Source organism: Xenopus tropicalis, chromosome 8 (genome assembly GCF_000004195.4).
Source record: "Xenopus tropicalis strain Nigerian chromosome 8, UCB_Xtro_10.0, whole genome shotgun sequence".
NCBI classification, from domain to species: Eukaryota; Metazoa; Chordata; class Amphibia; order Anura; family Pipidae; genus Xenopus; species Xenopus tropicalis.
The window spans coordinates 88,580,716-88,601,805 of NC_030684.2; the positions used below are offsets into that span (position 1 = coordinate 88,580,716).

The window sequence follows — 21,090 nt, forward strand, 5'->3', positions numbered from 1 at the left end:
ATGAGGAAACAGCATAACAGGTTACACATATACCTCTTTAAAATAAGGTAAATATTTTCATAAGGATGTTTCAGCCAGGGTTGGACTGGATTTGCGGTACACAAGGAAAAACCCAGTGGGTCCCGCCAACCCAGAACCGATCCCCACCTGTCGCCAATGCTCTACTGCAGCCCATCCTCCACTGATCACGCCAACATGTAGGGGAAAGGGAGGGGAAGAATTGATGCATGGCTCATTGGTCCAACTACAGGCCCTAATTACCACCTGCATTAAGGCAAGTAACTTATAATAAACTGGAAGAGAAGCAAGAAACATCATATAATGTGGCAGATGGTAATTTTCTAGATTGTTGGGAAACCATGCTACAAGCCAGTGAGATCCCATTTATTATACATGTGGCTATCTGGGAAGTCACATACACATGCATTTTATTTCTCACATGTGTCAATTTACATAAATGATCTTGTATACTTTTATATTGCATCAGGCTTAGCATATTTCCATAATTAAAAGGTGCTTTTTCCTTTATAGTAGTGCACAGGTATGGGACTCATTATCCAGAAAGCTCTGAATTATGGAAAGGTCGTCTTCCATAGTCTCTATTTTAAATCAAATAATTCAAATTTTATTAAATTATTTCCTTTTTTGTAATTAAAAAAAAAAGTACCTAACTATTGGGTTTGTTTAATATTGAAATGATTTTTAGTAAATTTAAAATATGGAGATCCAAATCAGGAAAAGTTCTGGAATACCTCAGGTCCCAAGCATTTTGGATAATGGTCACATACCTGTATATGTTTCTAAAGCCACCTTTCTGCTGCAGCTAGAAAAGAGTGCAGTAATTATGCACTCAGTATTGCAGATCATCATAAGAAGCTAAATATTTTCTACGGTGAACACTAACTTTATATGAATTGGCTATGCAATACAGCAGTGTTCCCCAACCAGTGGCTCGTGAGCAACATGTTGCTCCCCAACCCCTTGGATGTTGCTCCCAGTGGCCTCAAAGCAGGTGCTTATTTTTGAATTCTTGATTTGGAGGCAAATTTTGGTTATATAAAAACCAAGTATAATGCCAAACAGAGCCTTCTGTAGGCTGCCAGTCCACATAGGGGCTATTAAGGAGCCAATTATAGCTCTTATTTGCACCCCCAGGAACTTTTTTCATGCTCGTGTTGCTCCCCAACACTTTTTCCATTTAAATGTGGCTCACGGGTATAAAAGGTTGGGGATCCCTGCAATACAGCTTTGCTAAAGTAAAGCCCCTAAAAGGGAGAACAATTATATTACATTTTCTACCTGTGTGCTCTAACAAAAATCAGTGCAAAAACACTCATACTAGAACTAATTTGCAATGCCTTAAATATTCTGCTCACCTGAATTTAGCAGTTTCAGGCTCCATTTCCAGTAATTCTCTCACTGGGGAACGAGGAACATTAGCAGAGAATTTTTCTGTGGAAGCAAATTAGTTAAATTATTCTGAATGTAAGTAAAGCATAGAAATAAAATATTTCTGTGCATGTAATAAAAAAAAAAAGGGTACTCTTCCACTGCACAAGCAATGAGCCCTTAAAGTATACAGATACAATACAGTAATTATATACACATGGTCTGGAAGCAATATAAGTATCACTTTACCTATTAATGGCTGCATCATAGGATAATACACATGCCATACAGTTTCCAAAGACATGCCGCTGTCCATGTAAATAGCTCCTGCAAGTGACTCAAATATGTCTCCCATAGCTTTTGGGACTTCAATGTCCTCTTCTTTCTCTTCGTCTTCTTCAGACCTACGTAACTATTAAAAAAACATCATGACTGTAATGTTCACAAATAAAGAATAATAATGTCTTGGTTACATTACCTAAAATACAACAAAGTGTAGCATAATATGAATGCTCAGGCAGGGAAAAGACTGTTCAATTCTGATTTCCAAAACCCCTTAACTCCCTTATAGAAGAGCATGTTTTTTAAAAAAAATATTTCAAAACACATTTTCTTGCCACTTCAGCACAAAAAAAAAGGTATTTGATTCTGTTTTGTCCGGTGGTGGACAGACTCAGAACCTGAGTTTATATAAAAATTCCCGTCCATAAAGCAAAACGGGGTTTCTGTGGTTTGTGAGAAAGAAAAAAAATATAATCACAGGAGAATCTAGAAATGAATCAGTAGGGTATGCATAAAATAACAATTTTTCCATCAGTAAATTCAAGCTTTATCAAAACAAGTATATATAAAATTAGGACTTGTTTATAGGTAAATATAAACTGTATTCGGACAACAGTATTTTAACCTGGGTACAACACTAAACCGTACCTCTGCTGGGTTGTCTTAATAGTACAAGGCCAGCATAGGGTCTCGATATCAAAGTGACAAATATGTGTTGTTTATTTTTGTCCAGTCTGAGTGGCATGCCTGCAGATTCTATGTGTCGACATGGCAAAATAATGGTAATGGTAAAAATCTACTGATTTACATCAATTGTTGGTGCCCATGGATAGCATGCAAAGGGTAAAATGCTCTTCTTAAAGCAAGGTTTAAAGGAGGTTTAAGTACTTTGCATGAATTAGATGAATGCTGCACCATTGTTTGGTCGCCATTGGCCCGTTTCTTGTCGCTTTCAGCTTGGCTGTGCAAATAAAATCCTTAAAAAACTTTGCAGCTTTGTGTTAGAAGAGTTTAAGAGTTAAGAACATGAGGAATGGAAAAATAGAAAATGAGCCCTGCAAGTACAGCATTGATAGGGATCATTAGCTGAACAGCAACTGCATGGGCAATGCCTATTCAACAATCCAACTTAAATATCTCAGCATTGCTCCATATACTTATAAGTATAAGGAATGTTTTGTAAGAATTCAGCAGTACTTTACCAACCTCAGAATCCATGCCTTGCATTTCATTTTTTTCAAGTTGAAATTGCACAAAATCATCAATTACATGGAACAGTTCAGGAGAGATAGCCTTGAAGTATTTATGGTAGTCATATTTCACAGCTAGTGATGCAAATATGGTGTTATTCACAAGAGCAGAGCGCAGGTCAGTGAGGACTCCTGGCGAGTGCTGGCGTGGATCTTCATAAAGGTGCTTAGTAATGAGGTAGTCCAAAATTGCATCTCCAAGAAATTCTAAACGCTGGTAGCAGTCTTACATACAAGGAAGGAAGTATGAGGGAAAAAAAAAAAGTTGTTAAGTGTTTCCAAGGATAAATAAAATTAGCAATCCTGGGCACATCTATTTTGCAATCATCACCAGTTACATGCTACATGTATAATCATCAATATTGGATTAATATTTATTTGCTGTTAATTGAACAATAATTCAATGTGAAATATTTTAGCTATGTCCAGGGTATTTAAAAATGTTAAGCGACGATGATGCACATCATAAGCAATTGTTTCTCTTTTAAAATTAAACATTTTCAATGTTTACAAATGTATTTGTAATTACATTCCACATTTTAAACTCCTTTTAAGCCTCCTGTGGCTCACTTATTAGGATATACATCATATGTTGGTTAAGTATTCATTCGGGGGGGTTTAGTTTTCCTTTAAATTCTTACACCAGTAAAGCTGACCAAAGCACAGATATAGAACAGAGTATGACAATGGATGTGTGCTTAGATTCCATTGTTATTACTTACCAGTTATAGTATTGTAGTGGTAAGAGGCATGTGTAAAAGCCTGTAGAAGGTAAGCCTTGTTTTTAAATGGATAGTTTATTTTCTTCTCAAAGTTTTCAAAACCAGATATTAGATGGTCAAGGGTTTTCTCAGCATCTGGGTGCTCAAACATACACCTTGGGGGAATCTTTAAATAACCGTAGTCTATGCCTTTGCAGGAGGACAGATCAGTGTTGGTTCTGGCAGTAAGAGTGCAGTTGTCTCTGGTACTGTTCTGGTAAGATGATGATGCACTAATGACATTTGTGTTTGTAACAAGCTTTCTTACTTCTGGGAGCACTTTTAAGCCCAAAGAACAAAGAAAAAGTTGTGCAGCTCTCTCACCACAACTGGTCAGATAGCAGCCTAATAAAGCCTCTACACAGTCAGCTATACTTTTGTCTGCAATACACTGCTCTGTGTGTAGGTCATAAGATATAGACTGCTTTCCAGCATCAGCTCCACAGTTCTCTTCTGATGGATTCCAAAAGCCTACTACAAAGTCATCCTCCTCTACAGCCTTGCTGGGATCCAAATAACACATGGCATCCCAAGAACTGTAATCAAAATCATCAAAATCGCAGGGAAATTGAGAACTTTCCAGTGGAGGTTTCTTTGGCGCCCTCCATTCATAGTTCTGATCAGGGGGTGCAAATGAAGAAAGAGGAATTTTCTTCACAAATGCCCCAGATCCCATTAACATGCTGTCAATGAATTTTATATGCTCTTGATCATATTCCAAAAAGTCATCATCAAAATCAGTTTCCTCTTTGGGATTCCTCCACATAAGATCTTCATCTTCTTCATCATCAAAGTCTTCATCAATTTTGCCATTAACCATCACATCCTCACCAGACTGTAGTCAAAACAGCAGAGAATACTCAATAAAACAAAAAAATATACTCTGCAGTTACAAATACTTGGATTTAATACTAATAATGCTAAAACCTTGTTCTATTTTGACAAAAATTTCACTTTTAGATGTGGCAGAACAATGCTCAGTCTTCTTGTGTAACATTTAGTTTACACTATCCCTGATAACAGCTTAAGTTACTTAAAAGAGATGTTATAAACTGTTGTAGACTGTCTTAAACAAGTATAACACAATTTGTCCCAGAACAGCCTTCCCATAGTGCTTCTAAAACTGCTTTATGAGGTCCACAAAAATGTCCTCCTTATATTTAATAATGCCCCATAGTGCTCTCAAAACACAACAAAAAGCATGGTAAAAGGCAGCAGGTACCAAAATGTTAAAGAACAAAGAGCATTGCCTATTCTAGTCTCAGTTTTTCTTATTCTATAGTATTCTTAATATATTGTTGTTTGTTTATATCTTGTTTCCTTGCCTCTTTTGTCTGTGCTATTTTAAATTTCTTTTTGCCATACTTCTCTCTCCCCCCCTTCTTCCTTTAACTAAACCTTAAAAGACATAATAACTTACCCAAAAAAAATGTCATTGTCACCAGGAATACATTCAAAACAATATGAAGAGGACTTTGGACTTAGCCATTCACACAACTCACCGTTTCATTACTTTCCCACTTATCAGAGTTTTTGTCCTGGTTAACAATATAACCAGGGGGAAGCCAGTTGACAGGTGGATCGAAAATGGACACCACCATCCGGCTGGGTGAGCCTTTCTTTTTTCCAAGCCGATAAAGGTTACAGTTACTGACCTACCACAAACAAAGACATTATTAGAATTAGAAAAGTTTCTGCAATAACCATTTAATCCTTTTCTCTGTCAATGGACAGGACTTTACTGTAGACCATTGTTGCTTTACCAAAAAAATATCCAGCTTGTTCTCAAAAGCCACAACAAAGCAGAAGTTGTAACAGAAGCCACATATTTAAATGAAATAAAATACAAACAGTAAGGCTTTTTTTGAAAGAAACAATCTTGTGAGGCTCAAATGTCTTAAGTGTATCAAGTGGTAAGGTTGGACACTATTTTTCATAAGACGTGGTTGGGAAATTTCACTCATACAGATAAGTCTGTACGTACTAGAATAGTGGTGGGACAGTTCAGAGTTTAACAATATAATTATTATTGTGATCCTGCTTAGCGACCATGCTAATAATGGATAACTAGAATTTTATTTTCAGAATTCACTGGACCAGTGAAAGACTAAAGATGAAAAAATTAGCCTAGACAGAAATTTAAGTGATTTATGTTACGGTGATAAACGTCTGTCTTTCTCGTTGCTAAGGATAAAGAGCTTGGCAACCAGATTTTAAATTCCACGCTCGAGAGATTAAGAACAGAACTGCAAATAACAATAAATAAAGGGGTAGGAGATACAGACATTGCAGATTTGCAAAGAATACTTCTGTTTTCAAAATGATAGAAGATGTTTAGGTGAACTTTTCCTTTAACTTCTTCCAAATATCATTACTTTAAATGGCTCCTTTCTTGTCTTAGGATACCCTATTAACTTTTTGCATGCAGTTAAAGGAACAGTAACATCAAAGTAAAAAATGTATCAAAGTAATTTAAATATAATGTACTGTTGCCATGTGTTTGTAGAAGTTGTGCGTTTGCGTTAGAAACTCTACTAACAAAATTGAAATACCATGCTGTGTGGCCATGAGGCAGCCATTCAGAGCCATTCAGGCTGGAAAAAAGGCACAGGTTACATAGCACATAACAGATAAAATTACATTGTACTCTACAGAACTTATATGTTATCTGCTATGTAACCTGTGCCTTTTCTCCATTTTCCCAGCCTAAATGGCTGCCCCCATGTCTACACAGCAGGGTATTTATATAAACTTTCCACCTATAAATAAACTTAACCTATAAATAGTGTTACCAGTGCAAAACAACAGTACATTATATTTTAGATACTTTTTTTTGATGTTACTGTCCCTTTAACAACCTTTCATGAGACAGGAAGAACATGTTCTTTTAATTATAAATTTAAATGAATTTTACTACTATTGCCTCATTAGTGAGAGCTAATAAGAACAAAGCGTAAAAGAGGCAGGGTATTTTACATAGGGCATGTGCAAAACTCTATAAAATACAGAACAGGACGATTCAGACGCACTCCATAAATAGTAATCCCATCCTACCTTCTTGCTGCGCATATAGGATAGACGGCCCTCGTGAGCATCTGGGTATGTGCAGAACAGATATGTGGTGATAGCATGTTTTAAGAAAGAGTCCCCAAGCATTTCAAGACGCTCCAGATTGAAACCATCACTTGCATTGGACAGAGTCAAGGCCTGAAGGATAAGACCAGGGTTTGGGCCAAGAGTTTTTGAAGAGTGCCTATTGGAAAGCCCACTATCATAATGCATGTCTGAAGTACAGGTGCTAGGGCACTCATCTGAGGTAGGTTTGCTGACATTTCCATCAGAGTTGCTCAGAGTACATTCTTTAAGTATGGGCTGGTTCTCCTTAGGTAAATTCTGAACGTGAAACGAGGTAGATTTTTCAGGTATTTCCTGTTTGCAGGTTATCCGTTCGTCCTTTTGGAAACATGCAGCGCTTTCTGCTTCCCAATCACCATTGGTAAGACCATTGCAAGAAATACCGTTAATTGCTTTGTAATCATCTGAGAAGCAAACTGTTTGGAGGTGACTCAGAGATTTTTGACATGGTGGTGTGCAGTTCACAGACATTTGGTCATTGATTTGCATGTAGATTACAGAATTAGCAGCTGAGCTTGCAGCACTGTCAGGGGCCGTGGTTTTATTGAGTCTGCAGTCACTTTCACTCTCGACTGATGAGGAACTTTGATTAGAGATGAATGTTTTACTGTCTATAGATCGTTTCCATCCAAAATCCAAGTTTGGGTATCTGAAAAATTACACACAGGAAGATTTACCTGAGGCATAAAATACATTTAAAAAAGCATTCATGAAGCATAGTTGCACTTTACTAGCCAATACAGGTATTGGATCCCTTATCAGGAAACCCATTATCCAGAAAGCTACGAATTACGGAAAGCCCGTCTCCCATAGACTCCATTTTAATCAAATAATTCAGAATTTTAAACTGATTTCTTTTTTATCTGTAGTAATAAATCAGTACCTTGTAATTGATCCCAACTAAGATATAAATAATCCTTATTGGATGCAAAACAATCCTATTGGGTTTAATTAATGTTTTATTGATTTTGTAGTAGACTTAAGGTATGGAGATCCAAATTATGGAAAGACCCCTTATCCGGAATACCCTTGGTCCTGAGCATTCTGGATAACAGGTCTTATACCTGTATCTAATTTTCTTTCAAATGCAAAATTAACTAGTTTTACCAGGAATTTTGGTGTTAGTGTTTTGCCACCGACATACTGGAACCTTACCGGAAATCATCAGGAAGCGATTTGACTCCTACCCCAGCATCAATAGCTGTTTGCGCTCTCAGCTCTTCTGCTGTAAGGAGGCAATGTAATCGATAAAGTATGCTTGGCAAACAAACAGCTTTTCTCCATAAGGATGCTGGGACTGGATGTATAGCACAAAGCTCTGGAACCAGGATCTTTGGTGAGGAAAAACACAGATAAATGTGTAAATAGTATCATTAAGGCTACGATATCCCATCATAGTCTCAAAGTTAAACACATTACCTGTTTGTTTTGTAAACTCTCCCATTTGGCTTTTCTCTTTTCAGCACTGCTTAATGGCAGAGCTTTACCTTTCTGATTCAGATGGCGAGGAGTCAGCAAATTAAGTCTTAAAGAAACAAAAAATATATATGAATTACTGAAAAAAACCAAAATTACTGTAGGCAGAAGACAGAATAACAAACCAAGGTGAATGTACAGAATTCCATTTCTAAACAGCACAAGTATGTCAACAGCTAAACTTATTATGGCTAGCCTACTCTAAGCTAACAATAACTTTTTTGAGCTGTGGATACACAATAGCACAATCTAATTATAAGCTAAAATACAGTTAAGAGTTACTTTGGGTTCAGATAAAAAAATACATCCATAATTCCAAAATACATCCCCCAACATAACTGAGTCTGCATGGCGGGCAGGGGGTCTGACCTATACACAGACATGGTATGAACAAATGCAAAAAAAATATATAATTCATTTGTGCACACAACAAAACTTTTCAGGGACATTTCTCTCTATCAGTACCCTCATATTTTGACATCCCAGTAGGCCCAAATGCAACAAAACATGACAGGTCTTTAAAGAAAAGGAGCTTCAATCCTCCATCAATTTATCCCAACATCAAAGACCTGGCCATATGACCAACGACATTGCAGTTCCATAGTAACAGAGAACTATTATATTACCATATAAATAACAAGTATTTGCACACCAGCATGTTTTCTTTTCATACCTTGATGATGTGTGGTCCACATCCAAAAGTGGCTGATTGAGGTTTGTGAGATCGAGGTTATACTTTGTTTTGTAATATTCAGCAAAGGTTTCATATTCAGGGGAAGGGAACTTGCTGAGCGGTGTAAGATCAGTGTATACATCAGCTACATAAAATCTGTGCGGCTGATCAAAATTTCGATATCTAAAAATGAAATAAAAAAAGGAATTACAAGAAATACATCGGATTCATGGTTGGCTATTCTAAAAATAATAAATAAAAGGTTGCTTTGCTATTATTACAAACTATGATCCACATTTTATCAGACTTATCAGCTTCAAAATGTTGCAATATTTTTAGAAAAAGATAACACTGCAGAAAGGGAAAAAACATTACTTGCCTTGGAATGATAACAGCATCCTGGTAGTCTTCTAATTTGAAAATAAAAGGACTTTCAGCTGAATACTGTGTATTAGGTATACCAGTACGTGCTTCTGATTTCTCAATATCTTCTACAAATTTGAAGTCAATGTCCAAAGTGCCAGAATCATTTACTACAAAAATGAAAGTTCAATCTTTAATAACTCATGATTCACAGAATAAGCTACAAAGCTCAGAAACATTGTATAGTACAAAAAAATAAAAATGTTTTTCAAGCATTAAATTAACAAATCCTTACTGTATAGTAAAATGACTAACAACCCAACTTACAGTGCTACAGACAGGTACACCAATATCACACTTGTGTACACTGGTATTACAGGTGACCCTACAATAAATGGTAAATTAAATTTCTCACCCAGGACTTGTGAATTAATTTTTTTTTTTTTTTTTAATTTTTCAAATTAAAAGGTTTGTAATATGTGTTGTACAGCTCTGTGAAAAATGTTGGCATTGTAGTAGTTTTATCATACAGTCTAAAATATTATTACATAATCTAAAAACACTTCAAATCTAAATGCTTGTTTAAACCTTAAATTTGAATGCACATGGTGTGCAATGTGTATTTTTTTCTCAGTATTTCATAGCTCTTTGGGTGGGAACAAAATGCACAAAATTACCCCTCCTGTCATATGAATGAATATCATCTGTAAGTGCCCAGTGCAGAAACATGCAATTGATAATCGATTATAAAAAAAAAAAAAAAAAAAGGCACATTTCAAAGGTTATCTAAATTAACTGTCCCAACATACCAAAATGTAATCAAAAACATGGAAAACAATTCTCTTCTGGACTTTGTTTACATGTTAAAAAAAAACAAAAAAACCCAAACTTAAACGAGCCACCCCTCCAAGCAGCATCTATGCTTTAAGGTGGCCATACACGCACCGAAATTATCGTACGAAACCTCGTTTCGTACGATAATCGGTGCGTGTATGGCATGTCAGCGAGCCGACCGATATCGCAGGAAGCTGCTGAAATCGGTCGGCTCGCCGATCGGCCAAGTTAGAAAATTTTGATCGGGCGCCATAGAAGGCGCCTGACCAAAATTCTCCCTTCAGAGCTGAATCGGCAGAAGGAGGTAGAAATCCTATTGTTTCTACCTCCTTACCTGCCGATTCAGCCCTGAATGGTGTGTGGCGGATCTGACGATGTTTCGTGCGACCGACGGTCGTACGAAACATCGTGAGATCGCCACGTGTATGGCCAGCTTTACAGAAGTCTCCTCTGTCCTGACCTGCCATAAATTTGCAGGTTTGTGCAGCGGCAGAAGATTGTGCCTTTAAATTTACTTACCAACGTTAAGAGGTAGAACACAGTAGGCACAATCGGCTACTGTGGGTTTAAATTCTAGTGCAGGTTTCTCAAGACGAAGAATGTGTGAAAAAATGTACTGGTGGAGTCTAGTAATGAGCTCAAGTTGTTCTAAGTTTAATGTAAAACCAGACTTCTTTAGTTCAATTGATATGGTCACCTCTCCCGAACGAGTATAGACAGGAAAGTGAGGAATCTGAAAGAAATTGAAAAGATATAAAAAAAACAGAACCATAATGTCTATGCAATATGTTGCAATCAATAATGTGTGCCCTACATAAACAGCTGCCCCAACAGGACGCAGCCAAACACAAACATCTGTTCACTTTTTAAAAGTGAAAAGTTTTAAAGTCTACTTTATGTTTGGTTTATTTCTTCCTTGCTCTTTCTCTGCATACAATTTGTAAACATGGCTGAGGTATTCCTATTTCACTACAGGTGAAATAGTTGTAAAGTATAATAAAGCTTATGGAAAAAATACTATGTGGACAGTAAACATAAAAAGTGTGCATGCTTAGTAAAGAACAAAGAGCCAATTTACAGTTATAAGTAAACTAGTTAAAAAGCATAAAAGTGGTCCATCAACCCATTTTAAATATGGCTTGTTCTTTAAGGCATCAATTAAGAACAGCAGTGAACTAAATAGGAACAACTAAAAACTTGCCAAGTAATGCTTATTTTCATATATGATATATATATATATATATATATATATATATATATATATATATATATTAAACAAAAATATGAATCGCATCGCTCAGGACTTATAACAAAATTGTAGTTTATTAAGTGTAGAAACAGAGAACTGACGTTTCGGCCACAATTGCAGCCTTTCTCAAATGTCTGACTGGATTCAGACGTCTTGGTCTGTTAACTGCTCCTCCCAGTGAATGACCGCTCTGAAAATTGCCCTGATTTCCAATATATTAATCAGAAGTGTCTTTTCCGATTCCGACCAGAGTCCCTGGGCAATTTGAGTCTTGAAAGTTGCTCCCCAACCTGAAAAGCTGGCATCCATCGTTATCACCTGCCACGTTGGTTTCTTTAGTGACCGCCCCTGAGATAGGTGTGCTGGTACTGTCCACCACTCCAGGGATCTCCTTGTCAAGGGCTTTCCCTTGAAGGGTATCGAATATGAACCCCAGAAACGGCATCCCCTAAGACGGAACAAGAAACAATTTTTGTCTGTTGACTGTCCGTCCAAAATCTTGCAGAGTTTGCATGGTTTGTTCTAGATCCCTCTCCGCTTGATTTTTCGATTGAGCTTTGATCAAGAGATCGTTCAAGTATGGAGTAATACACACTCCTTGGACTCGGAGGTGGGCTGCCATTGTGGACATGATCTTTGTGAATATTCGAGGTGCTGACGAGAGCCCGAAGGGTAAAGCAGTGAAATTGAAAGTGCTGCCTTGGAAGGCAAACCGAAGGTACGCTTGATGAGGTGGAAATATGGGGACATGAGGGTACGCGTCCTTTATGTCCAGGGATGTCAAGAATTCCCCTGGTTCCATCGCTCGGATTGCCAAACGTACCGACTCCATCTTGAATCTTTGATAAACAATCCATTTGTTTAGACGTTTGAGATCGAGAACCGGACGGAATGTTCCTTTCTTTTTTGGAACTATGAACAGGTTTGAATAAAAGCCTGTGAATTGTTGAGATGGGTGTACTGGGATTACCATGCTGGATTGAACCAGTTCCTCTACCACCAAAAGAAACACAGCTTGTTATATGAGTTCCTTTGGCAGCCTGGACATAAAGAATCTTGTTGGGGGAAGGCGCCGAAACTCGAGTTGGTAACCTGATGAAATGGTTTCATCTTGCGTCTTGTCCAAGTTTCTGCAAAATGCTGTAGCTTTCCCCCCACTGGTCAATCTGACTGTGGTCTGGTCGGCCAATCATGCAGACGACTGTTTATCACTGGGAGTCTTGTTTGAAGATTTTCATGTGGGCTTGCCCTTTGGACTGTATCTTCCCTTGTGAGGGAATTGTCTGGCTGTGATGAACTTTTGGAGTTGCAAAATCCTTGGCCCCGAAAAAATCTCCTCTTTCCCGTCTAGGGGTTGTTCTTGGATTTTGTCTGGGGTAACAGGGTACTCTTTCCCCCAGTAGCTTGTGAGATCCCTCACTTGTAGGGAAGGGGAATAGGGGGTTGTGGCGAGTGTGTGTGTGCGCTCCTGGTGCTGAGTGCCAACGCTGGGGGCAGTGTTGAGTCCCTCCTACTACTGACAGTTCTTAATTGCCATAGTGGGGAATGACAGGGAGAGATCAGAGGGAACCTCACAATCATCCCTTTGGGTACTGATGACCCGTTCTCCCTAGTGGTCAGTCCAGATACCGATTGTAGTAGGAATCCCACGTTGGGGGCTAACACAGTGAGTTCAGCAACCACTGTCTCAGGTCTTACCCCTGGTGCTGGGGCTAGTCCCCAAACCGCCGTTTTCCTTGTGTTGGGCCTACCTGAAGGCCTTTGGCAAACCTCCTGACTTTTGCGAGGACACAATTAAAACTGAGTTCCTGGTGGGAGAAGGGCATTATATAGGGGAGGAGGAAAATTTTAGTTCTTTTAAAGTGTCCTGCCTCCTGATGGGAGGGGATTTAACCCCATGGTTCCTGTGTCCAACAGGAAGTATGAGAAAAAAAAGAATTGTAACCCTATCAGAAGTTCCAACAAGTCAGAATTCTGCTTGAAATATGCTTTGTTTATAAGCAACAATAAAGGTGGCCATACACGAGGCGATTTCGCTCGTTGTGCGATGAACGATTATATCGACAAACGATCGTATGGCGATCGAGTTCCCATACGATATGCCATCCACGAGCAACGATAATTCAGGAAAGATTTCGTCGCATCATTATCGTAAAATATGTACGATCGTACATCTACGTACGATCGAATGTCGTGGTCGTGACGGAAGCGGTATTTACAGGAAACAGGAAGTGACGTGACATTCTTCGTCGCTGGGCATTTGTTTCCGAAAGTTCGTTCGTGTGAGACGAACAACAAACGATGTGTGCAATGGCTTCGTTTATGGATCACAAGCAGAGAGCTGGAGCCCCTGCAATATTCACACCTAAAGTCCCTGTGATCCCCCTACATTGCAGCATCCACATAAAGCAGCCTGTAGCCACACCATTGTCTGCTGTAGGCTCTATCTGTGTCACACCATACTCTACCAGTGTTGGCAGCATGTTTTGGAATACAATGCTGTTTTATTTTTATTTATGTTTTATTTCACTATAAAAAAAAAATCAAAGTTTTCGTATACGAGCGATTAGGTTCTGCAAAGAACGAACGTTCTTGGACGTTCGTGTTGTGACGTTTATCTTCGTTTCGTTGACTTCCGCTGCTGGCAATCGTGACATGCGCAGAGAACAATCGTTGAAAGACAAATGTCTGACACTCACACCAACTGGCAGATTTTATCGTTAAACGACCAAAATTTTTAAACCTGGCCGATCGATTTTGGGGACGATAATGTCGGCTCGTTTAGTGGGACGACGATCGTTCGTACACCACCAACTATACGATAACTTAACGATAGCATCGGATCGTTCGGGAATCGGTCGTTTGTAAGTAAAAAATCGGTCCGTGTATGGCCACCTTAAGAGGTGGGTTCAATAAAGCACATTTAGCTGAGCAGAGACAGATTATTAAAAAAAAAACAAACTATAGAACAAAATCTAAAAATTAAATTACTATAATTTTTAAAAATGCACACAGAAGCATACAGAGCAAATATTTATTCAGGGGAAAAACAAACATAGGTTTTAAATACAGTTGTGCAAGGGTTTTGCAATCAAAACTTGATTGTACATTGCAATACCTGAGGTATGGGTTTGGCAGTTAGTATTCCAAAGCATCTTGTTGTGTCTTCAGGGGGATACAGCTTCCGTCGCCTAAAATTAAGTTCATCTGGTAGAGGAGTGGTTAATACCATTCCTATTACATATAAGTAACAAGGCTGACCAGGCTTGGGGTAGCTGTTCCGTAAACATTCAGGAATCTGAAAATAACATTTAGAGAAAATTCAGAGAATAACATTTTAACAAAAATGACTTAAAAATATTATATTGAGCAGATGTAAAGATTAGCTGAACAATGGCAAGCAAAGAATTGTTCCGTGTAAAGCAGAGCAAGTAGTAAGCACCAATAATCCAAAGAATCTCTCAGTTTGGCACAAACTGTAAGGAGTTTAAAAACCTTTAAAAGTTGAGACTTATGCCCCCAGAAATAACCCACATATACACCACTGTTACAGCATGCAAAGTTAGCGCTATAAAACCTACTGGATGAACTGTAGTCTACAGGAAATTTGAAAGGAGAACACTTGATGTGCAAGTTGACCCAAAAGCCTCGGAGATGCAGACAATCTCCTCTAGTCACAGGTTGCAAACCTAACTTTTGTCTGAGTGTTTCCCCTCTGGTGATGTCACATTGTATATTCTGCCCTCTCTGGCAATGTCTCAGTCTATTCCCCACTTATCTATAGCAGCAATGGAAGGGGCAGGTTGGGAGAAGGCTTTAAAAACTATGAGAACTGCTCAATCGAGGAAGTAAACTCCTAATCCGTGCATAAACCAGATGTCAGGAGAACTTTGTCTATTTCCCAGAATTATTTCTGATTTGCTTTCAAATAAATACGGGGTCATCTCAATCTAAATGAAACCATCCCACAACCATGCACTCCTTGCGTAAAGAACTTTGTAATTTAGACACTATGGGCCCGATTCACTAAAGTCCGAAATAAGGAGTGCTATTTATAGCATGCGTTAAAAATCTTATCACTTCTTATTTTTCGCTCGATTCACTAAAAGGACACTTGTCATAATTAAGAAGCGATGTTCTTGGCGTTATTTATCTTGAGACGACATATTTTCAAGCAATATATTACGCAGCGCACAACATATTACGCAGCACGTTGCTTGAAAATATGTCGTCGCAAGATAAATAACGCCAAGAACATCGCTTCTTAATTATGACAAGTGTCCTTTTAGTGAATCGAGCGAAAAATAAGAAGTGATAAGATTTTTAACGCATGCTATAAATAGCACTCCTTATTTCGGACTTTAGTGAATCGGGCCCTATGTTTTTGTAATTTTATTTCTTCTATTAAATGGTGGTGTATATGCATGCTACTTCCCATGTATATGTTTTTCAATTATGCCTGAATAAACATTCTAAACAGTCAGCTTATTTGTAAGGACTGAACATTTGGTGAGGTCTACAAACATGCATATCTTTCCATGATACTCCCACTTTGAGCTGGGAAATAGACTGATCTGATCATTTTGCCCTTGGGCCAATGATTTGATCATAATGGTCACCAATGCAAGTCCTCAGGACAGGATCACATTAATGTGCCAATGCATACAAGGGGCAGAAGGACAAAGTTGTCAGCTTTATCAACCAATGTATGACCACCTTTACAGTTGAGGCACACCTAAAACTATGTAAAGAAATAGTGATGCTATAAAGTGAATAAAATTTATACATACTTTTTTTTACATGTTTGATTCCCAGTACCTACAAAAACTATTTGGCATCAAATGTGCCATTTTCTGGAGGTTTTCATACAGTAGATCTGCTATGTAAACATGAGCCCTAAAGACCACTTTCAGCTTGATTATCTACATCGCCTAGTTTATTTCTCTTAACTGTAGTCCACATACATACATAGTACAAAGCATATGTATGCTACTATTACAACAGATACTGCAGATGTGAATGCCAGATTGTTTTATGTCACATAATGCCTCCAGCACTGAAGACAAAGAATAATGTAACTAATCACAAAGTATGTCAGACTTGAGGGAAAAACTTTATAGTTTTTGCTGTGTAATTTTTTTTATATTCATTTGTACCATATATTTATAAGAGCCCCCATGCAGCAGACTGAATTTAATTCCCTTAATTCTTAAGCAGGTAAAATGTTTGTTTGTCTCTTATGGTTTATTATTAAAGGGGTAGTTCATCTTAAATTAACTTTTAATATGATGTAGACATTGATATTGATATTGGTTTTCCAGTTATTTAGTTTCTTTTAGTTTAGCTGGAAAGAAGCAGATGAGAAAGGTAAATAATTGGAAAACTATAAAAAAATAAATAAAAATCAACTGCGAAGTTGCCAGGAACAGGGCATTCTATAACATACTAAAAAAATTTTAAAGGTGAAGCACCCCTTTAAGTTCCAGATCAAAATGCCATTGCACAGTAAAATAAAATTACCCAAACCATCAAAGTTGGCGATAAACAATCAACCACACTCACAGCTTTTGGATAACACTGCCTTCTTTTTGTGGATCCTGGTCTGCCTGGAACACTGGTTTCTTCCTCATCATGCAAATCAAGCTCCTCCTCATATTTTACAGTTTCCTTGCCAACTGGCATTAAATGATCATCCAGTTCACCTTAAAATAAAAGAACAAGAACACAATGACATTATTAAGCAGGCAATTCCACCAAAGAAACTAAATGTGCAGGTTTATTTAAGTGTCACTCAGCAATGTCAAATTAACCCTTTAACTGCCAGCTTCTACTGCCAGTTTAACATTTTGCACTGTATCACTTTAGGGGTCTTTCCCCAGGGGTGGGGGGGATTTTAGTTTAACCAGGAAAACAATATATAGTTTTTTTTCAGGACAACCTAAGCTTTTAAAAATATTTTAAAAGCTTAGTCGCTGGACCGACATGCCAGCCCCCTTGGCTCGTTGGCGAGGGGGCACAGCTGACTCTCTGCTTTTGCCACCGGTGCAGAGAGAATCGCATTAGTACCAATAACGTTGTACAGTTTTCTCTGAAAAGGCAATATTTTCCATTGGGGGATGCCTAACATTTTGGCCATTCTTGTCCTTTAAGTGTGGCACTGCTAATTGGGCATACTACATTAGAATCCTTCACTGAGTAGGCTGTAGTGGAAGCAGCACTTGTCACAAGGAAAGGGATAAAAATGGTTCAGGAAGCGGACACAGAAATTTTCATGCCACAAACACTTATTGGAACTGACCTTTTAATTTCTCTCTCATAGGAAATTACTTACCAATTTCATGTAGTTTTTTACAGCATATAAGAGCTACAGCTCTATCAGCTAGCCTTCCACAATTCATCGGAGGGCCCTAGAAACATTAAAATGTTTTCAGAGAACTGCTTCAAAAACTTGTGGTTTGATATGAGAAATGATCCTATTCAAAGATATGACATGCCATATTCTAAATAAAAGAAACAAGGCACAATGTTTAGCAGTCCCCTTGATAAACTCTAAATATCCAAGAGGTGCATTACTAATTTAAATAAAAAAGTTCCAGCGAAATGCATTAACCTTAAAACTGGTACAGAATATAAAAAAAAAAATCACCGTTTCAAAAAGCTGATTAATAGTAGTTCATCAACTAAGCCTTGTGGTTGGTAATATCATTCTTACCAAGTACTTACAACAATGGGGGCTCTAAGTGGAGAATTAATTGGCAGGTAGAGTGTTGAGCGATAAAGTCCATCAGGGAACTCTCGTGTTTTGCACTTAGGAGCAAGATGAGTAAATGGGTCACTAGGTAGCCTAGCACAGTACCTTTAAGAGAAAATACAAATACTGTATAGCTGAAATCAATTGAAACAGCCTTACACAGTGCATTTCTAAAATTCTTTTCCCAATACATTAATAAATTCAAATATAAAAAGGTTGACTGTCTAAAAAAAAAAAAATTATATATCTCTTTCTCTCTCTCTCTCTATCTATCTACACACGCACATACATATATATTTATTTAGACTTACTAACCGGGTAAACAAACAGACTGATATTGTTTTTAATCATAAATACCTTAATAAATAACCTGAAATAAAAAAAAAAAATTTTTTTAATAAATGCATATTGGGAAGTTCATTAGAATCAGAATTTCTCCTACTGTAAAAGGGTTTTTAGGTGGATGCCACCTTATTAAAAAAGGGGAAAAAACAATTTTTTTTTGGATTTTGCAAGACCTGTTAATGTGTCCAATAGCGGTGTTGATAGTAACTCGTGGGCTGCCATCATCCTGTCTCAACACATATGGTGGAAATATTTCATCATCGTCCACAATGGGCTCAGATTCTGTATTTCCACAATCAATGGACTTTGAGCATTTGTTCCGCAGAATCTGAAAGACAACAAGCACTGAGTTGAGGTGAATTGGAAAAAAAAAAAAAAATACTGAATAATAAAAAGGCCACACACCTTTTCAATTGCTTTGTATGTTTTAAGGTCCTCTTCAAATGCCTTAATTTTATCACTATCGGCTAGCATGATGTAATTTGAGATTGGTGCTCTTGCTCTGCCTTTGGACTGTACATAGGATCTGTACTCTGAAGGTAAATCAAATCGAACTACCAAGTTGCATTTTGGTATGTCCACTCCTTCCTCAACAATGCTAGTAGCTATCAATAAGTTGGTTTCGTGTGCACGAAATTTACGAAGCACCTAGAAACAACAACAAAAAATAAAACACAAAATGTTATCTTTTAATCTAGCAAAAGGCTAATTCAAAAACAAAATATAGTACATAATTTTCTTTTGGGAAGAAATGCAAATAAATAAATACCTCTTCTTGCTTTCTAAACTCAACTTCCATCTGCTTATTGCGTGGCTGGTTCTTTCCTATGCCGTGCCCAGTAATAAAGTTACTACTGATATAGGCCAGCTCTGGATCTTGCTTCCCGGCTTCTTTAATCAACCTAAAATGTTAGAGTTAATAAAAATCAGATTCACTCCCTAATTTAGCTATGGTGCTGCATAAATGGTTCTACCGCATCATCAGTTAGTAATAAATTCTTACATATTTTAAACTTTTCTGGGTAAGCTACTGAATCACATTAATAAAAGTAAAATCTTAGTCAGTGAAAGCAGGGTAAATATTTAATTATATGTAATTATACAAATTAACAAAACAGCCTATTACAGAAGCCCACTGACATGAGTATCAGATCACACTGCAATAGATTTTACAATAACCAGCAGTGTTATTGAAATGCACGCAGCATCCATTTACACAAGTCTGCCTGTAGGTATACCAATGAAATTCAAAAGAAAATGCTCTTACAATGTATGTTTTCAGAAACAGATTACTGAATAGCAGACACACACAAAAGTGTGTCACACACAAGGATTGTCATCATAAATGGGCTGCTTTTACATAAGAAGGAAAGTGTGACAAAAAAAAACTTTTAAAATCGGATCAAACACCCATTAACTAGCCACTTTTTTTAATTTTAATACTATGAAGTCAAGAGTTAAACCCCTAGCACTAAGTCTGCCCATGAGCAGTAACCCATAGCAACCAATAAGAGTTTTGCTTTAAACAGGTGACCAGTAAATACTACCTTCTGATTGGTTGGGTTACTGCTCCTGGGCAAAATGAGTGCCTTTTATTACACAACTCCAAAAGACTTTAATAACTTCTTATTAAAAAATCTAATTTAATCTAAAAGATTATTAGCATTAGGGCTGTTCCATTTAATTAAAATGTGGCCCCAGGATTTACCTACCAGGCACCAAGTGGAGAGGAGCGCCTTAGTGTTTTAACAAATAGGATGTATACCATGGTAAGTGAAATGGGTGAAGGGACATTAATAGGGTATAGCTCAAAACTGTAATCTGGGGGTAAATGCTGTCTAGCTATAAAACAATCTATAACAAATTGTTACCTGTTTAATACTACTGCTGTGTATCTTCGTTCCACGAAGATGATGCCACACAGGATGTTTGTGAATGGGGATGGAAAGCTTGTTTCAGTTTTCTCTTTCTCCTCAATTTCTTCATCTTCATCGTCATCATCCTCTGAATCACTCCAAGACACATAATTATCCTGGTTTCTATTGTTATACCATTCAACACTTTCAAATTGCTGGCGTTCGTAGGGTTTGTATTTGCGTAAAATTTCCAGCAGTTTTATAACTTTAGGTGTGACAAACTTCATATCAAGAGAGGCTGGCGAGAAGTGTTCCTCACAAAGAGCATGGATCTTCCTTAAGATAGTGTCTGTAAACAAAAGGAATTTTCTGTGCAGTTCCTCCTGCTCATGTTTGATATACTTCTGCAGCTCTCTCACCATCATCCCCGCAACTTTATCAGCACACCATGGTCCCAAGACCAAAAGAACAGTTTGACAGTCTGATAGAATCTAGTACAGATAACAACCAAATATATATTTTACCTTACTGTTGTACAAATGTTTTACAAACACAATTTTATTTTTTCATGTTCATTACCGAGCTGCAGTTGATCAAAGGTTAGTACTATATGTTCTTGAATACAAGGATGAAATGTAGTTTATTTGTGAATTACATCCAATATCAACAATTTCATATTAGATGATAAATCTGCAGCATGACTATAGATTGATTAAAATGCACTGA

At 37.5% G+C, this 21,090-nt stretch overlaps 1 protein-coding gene across 3 annotated transcripts in view; it reads right to left on the bottom strand.

Moving 5' to 3' along the window:
* Positions 1 to 21,090, bottom strand: part of dicer1 (dicer 1, ribonuclease III) — a 47,095-nt gene that overhangs the window by 6,988 nt on the left and 19,017 nt on the right. For 2 of the 3 annotated variants that reach the window (XM_031890234.1, XM_031890235.1), the window contains 19 exons: positions 20,380 to 20,855; positions 19,278 to 19,410; positions 18,914 to 19,156; positions 18,682 to 18,836; positions 18,136 to 18,268; positions 17,744 to 17,819; positions 16,975 to 17,114; positions 14,531 to 14,710; positions 10,683 to 10,896; positions 9,346 to 9,499; positions 8,967 to 9,149; positions 8,237 to 8,342; positions 7,973 to 8,148; positions 6,737 to 7,466; positions 5,185 to 5,337; positions 3,644 to 4,517; positions 2,878 to 3,146; positions 1,639 to 1,801; positions 1,377 to 1,452 (listed from right to left, as the gene is read on the bottom strand). In XM_031890234.1, the coding sequence (XP_031746094.1) occupies positions 1,377 to 1,452; positions 1,639 to 1,801; positions 2,878 to 3,146; positions 3,644 to 4,517; positions 5,185 to 5,337; positions 6,737 to 7,466; positions 7,973 to 8,148; positions 8,237 to 8,342; positions 8,967 to 9,149; positions 9,346 to 9,499; positions 10,683 to 10,896; positions 14,531 to 14,710; positions 16,975 to 17,114; positions 17,744 to 17,819; positions 18,136 to 18,268; positions 18,682 to 18,836; positions 18,914 to 19,156; positions 19,278 to 19,410; positions 20,380 to 20,855 (4,634 nt within the window). 3 annotated transcript variants of the gene reach the window in all.